Source organism: Orycteropus afer, unplaced genomic scaffold (genome assembly GCF_000298275.1).
Source record: "Orycteropus afer afer isolate SDZICR_OR568_19922 unplaced genomic scaffold, OryAfe1.0 scaffold00358, whole genome shotgun sequence".
NCBI classification, from domain to species: Eukaryota; Metazoa; Chordata; class Mammalia; order Tubulidentata; family Orycteropodidae; genus Orycteropus; species Orycteropus afer.
This window is the reverse complement of record NW_006921945.1, coordinates 3,223,370-3,226,827: the sequence shown is the minus strand read 5'-3', so window position 1 is coordinate 3,226,827 and position 3,458 is coordinate 3,223,370. Positions and strand designations below refer to the sequence as shown.

Below are 3,458 nucleotides of genomic sequence, written 5' to 3'. Positions count from 1 at the left end.
AAAAAAAAAAAAAAAGTCCATTCCAAAAGGTGGTTTTGCATTTGGACAGTATGCCTGGCATCTTACCTACTAACAAGAAAAAGAAAAACGTGTTCACAGAACACTGTGTGAAAGTACTCTGTAAAGCACTGTTGTTGTTGTTGTTATGTGCCGTCGAGTCGGATAGCAACTCCTACCAACCCTTCTAGGGGTTTCTGAGGCGGTATCACTACGGAAGTAGATTGCCCAACCTTCCTTCCAAGGAGTGGCTAGTGGGTTTGAACTGTCAGCCTTCTGGTTAGCAATCACATGCCTTAGGCACTATGCTACCCAAGTGTAAATTATGCTTAATTACTCCAACACAGTTACCAGAGATCATAATTAACCTGGATAAAGGTAATTCAGGAAAAACAGTTGATAGAATGTATGTTACCCCACACCCTGCTGTTAGGAGTCTCCCAATCCAGGCACCCTAAGAAATGACATCAGGAGAAGGGCCCAGAGGGTGACAGGCAGAACTTCGGGGGTCTCCGTCCAGGAGTGCCATTTGCCAGAACTTGCCAGAGTCTGGGGCCTCCTACTCCAGTTCCTCCAGCATCATGGGTGCGGGCAGGAAACTAAATCCCGGATGATGAAATCTTCCATTCCACAGGGCTTAGCGAGGCAGGGAGCCATTGCGGGGACAGGCTCTCCCTCCAGCGAGAACACTAGCCACTCTTCCTCCTCTGAAGAGAAAACTCATGAGAAAGTTCCTCATGTTGTAACACTAAGCCCAACAAGGGTAAAAGGTGTTTGAGGAAGGAGAAATTGGAGAACAAAGCCAACATAAGCCTTTCTGGGGTTAGTCTGAGCTGCTCTATTGTTCTGCTTCAGCCTGTAATTGTCAACACAAAGTGTTAAGGGATAATTTTGAATAAAGACGTCTTAAAGAACAGATGAATGACCTAGATGTTTATTTTCTGGAATACAATACTTAAAATAGTGTCAGAAAACTTCAAGTGAGCACATACACCCCACCATGTCACAATCATTTTGTTATTTGATCACTAAGATTCTACCCGAGGTCATAGTACTTCCTATAGGACATGGTTAAGTCATATCAAAGCCCACGGCCTGTGACCAGTCACGCATGGCTTCATGAGCTGCGAACAATCCACACGGAATGCCGTGCACAGGCTAACATTAGAGACGACCATGACTTCCTTCTCAGGCCCCAAGTTTTCTGCAGGAGGTGGGGTGGCCGCCACACCTGAAGCTACTCATCCACTGTGCCATCCAGGATGTGTTTAAAGGAGAAGGGAGAAAATTTGTAACCGGCCCCAACGTAGAACTTGTTCTGGAACTCCACCCTGTCATTGGGGGGCAAGAAAAAGGGGGATTACAGATAGAAGCTAGAAGCTCGCAGCTTGCAGGAAGAAGCGGAACGTTTGTGAAATCGGGTCAGTGGGGCAGGTGAGGGGAGGGCGCCCATGCTGATGGCCCCACCAGAGACCCAAGGCCCCCGAGGCCCTATCAGCCCATCTCTTGCCTCCCCTCTCCTACTTCTCCTTCCCCTGTTGCAAGGTGTGGGACCCCTTTGCAGTAAACAGTGTGGCCTTTGGTCCTGGTCCAATGAGTGGGGACAGCCCTGACCGAGAGAGGCCACCTGGGGGCCCACGCTGACTGAGCCTCAAGGGGTGTGACGTGATCTCCATGGCCATGAGGAAAGGCCTTGGGAGACGGAGGCTCCGAGGAGCTTCCTGGGCGGAGTGAGCCAACACCTGCTCTCAGAAGGGTTGGGACATGGACGCTGTGTGCTGAGACCCTCTCAGACTCCCACACTGTGTTCATATCCTTTTTCTTCTAGATCACAGTCAGTCTGTGAGTCATTTCAACAGATTACCGGACCTAAAATAAAGAAGTGGCCAGTGCCTGCTGACCCCCCGGGTAAACGGGGAGGAGAGAGAAGTGGCTATACCGACAGCTGGGCTCTGTGGCCAGGGAGGGAAGCTGGGGTGTCCTGGGACTGGTCTGGTAACAAGGAACTCTGGTGGCACATAGGATAAAGCACTTGGCTGCCAACCAAAAGGCTGGTGATTCGAACTCACCTGCTACTCTGCGGGAGAAAGATGTGGCAGTTGGTTCCTATAAAGATGACAGCCTTGGAAAGCCTATGGGGCAGTTCTACTCTGTCCTCTAGGGGCGCTGTGAGTCAGAATTCACTTGACCACAGTGAATTTGGTTTGGGCTTTTCTTCCATAAAGACTGGATATTATGGGGCAGTTCCACTCTGTCCTCTAGGGACGCTGTGAGTCAGAATTCACTTGACCACAGTGAATTTGGTTTGGGCTTTGCTTCCATAAAGACTGGCAGCCTTGGAAAGCCTATGGGGCAGTTCCACTCTGTCCTCTAGGGGCGCTGTCAGTTGGAATCAACTCGAGAGCAGACAACAATGGTGTGACACCTCCAGCCCCTGCCGGTGGCCTTCTTCATGGCAGCAGAACAGTTCCTACCCCACAGAATGAGCTGCCCAGCCCCCAGCTCGAGCAGCTGTCCTCACAGGGCGGCCCAATCTCGTGGGAAGACACGAGGCGGGTGACACTCTTCATCAGTGACGTGCTATTTTCCATGCCCATCCTGATTTCAGATCTGGGGGACTTAGACCCCACAAAGCAAACGTGACCTGAACTTGTCTGTATAACCTACATACGTGCCATCACGTGCCACCACTTCTGTTGCACAGGTACACTCAGGGACTGTGGGTTCGGTTCCAGACCAGTGCAATACAGCGAGGCATGTAAAGTCTTTGGTTTCCCAGTGCACACAGTGGTTATGTTTACACTAAACTGTAGTCTGTCTAGTAAGTGTGCAACAGCATAAGGAAAATGTTTTAAATATCGTGAGAATGACCAAAACATGACACACATACAGGAAGTGAGCACATGCTGTTGGAAAAATGGTGCCAACTGACTTGCTCCATACGGGGCTGCCACAAACCATCCATTTGTAAAAAAGCATAGCATCTGTGATACACAATAAAGTGAGGTGTGATGACACGAGGTCTGCCTGGATCCTGTGGGTGTTAATTGCCCTAATGACATGGGGAAATGATGACGTAAGGGGAGGCAGGCAACACTGTACTTTTCACGACTCAACACATGAAGCACAGAACATTTTCTTTAGGAAAGGCAGCCACAGAGGGCAGTGGGTAACACCAGAGAGAGCCATGGTTAAGGACAGGCAAACCAAAAAAGAACCAAACTTACTGCCATCAAGTCGATTCTGACTCACAACGACCCCCATTGGATTTCTGAGACTGTAAATCTTTACAGAAGTAGATTGCCCCTTCTTTCCATGGTGCGGCTGTGGATTTGAACCACTGACCTACTGGTTAGCAGCCAAATGCCTTAACCACTACACCACCATTGTTGTTGTTGTTTGCCGTCGAGTCAGCCCCAACTCATAGCGACCCCTCCTTGAGTTTCCAAGGCAGTATCACT

At 49.6% G+C, this 3,458-nt stretch overlaps 1 protein-coding gene across 1 annotated transcript in view; it reads right to left on the bottom strand.

The window, feature by feature from the left end:
* Window positions 1–1,234: 1,234 nt before the first annotated feature.
* Window positions 1,235–3,458, bottom strand: part of ATP6V0A4 (ATPase H+ transporting V0 subunit a4) — a 59,207-nt gene continuing 56,983 nt past the window's right edge. Inside the window, exon 19 of the mRNA XM_007952796.1 lies at window positions 1,235–1,328. Within this exon, the coding sequence (XP_007950987.1) occupies window positions 1,235–1,328 (94 nt within the window). The remainder of the gene's footprint in view (window positions 1,329–3,458) is intronic.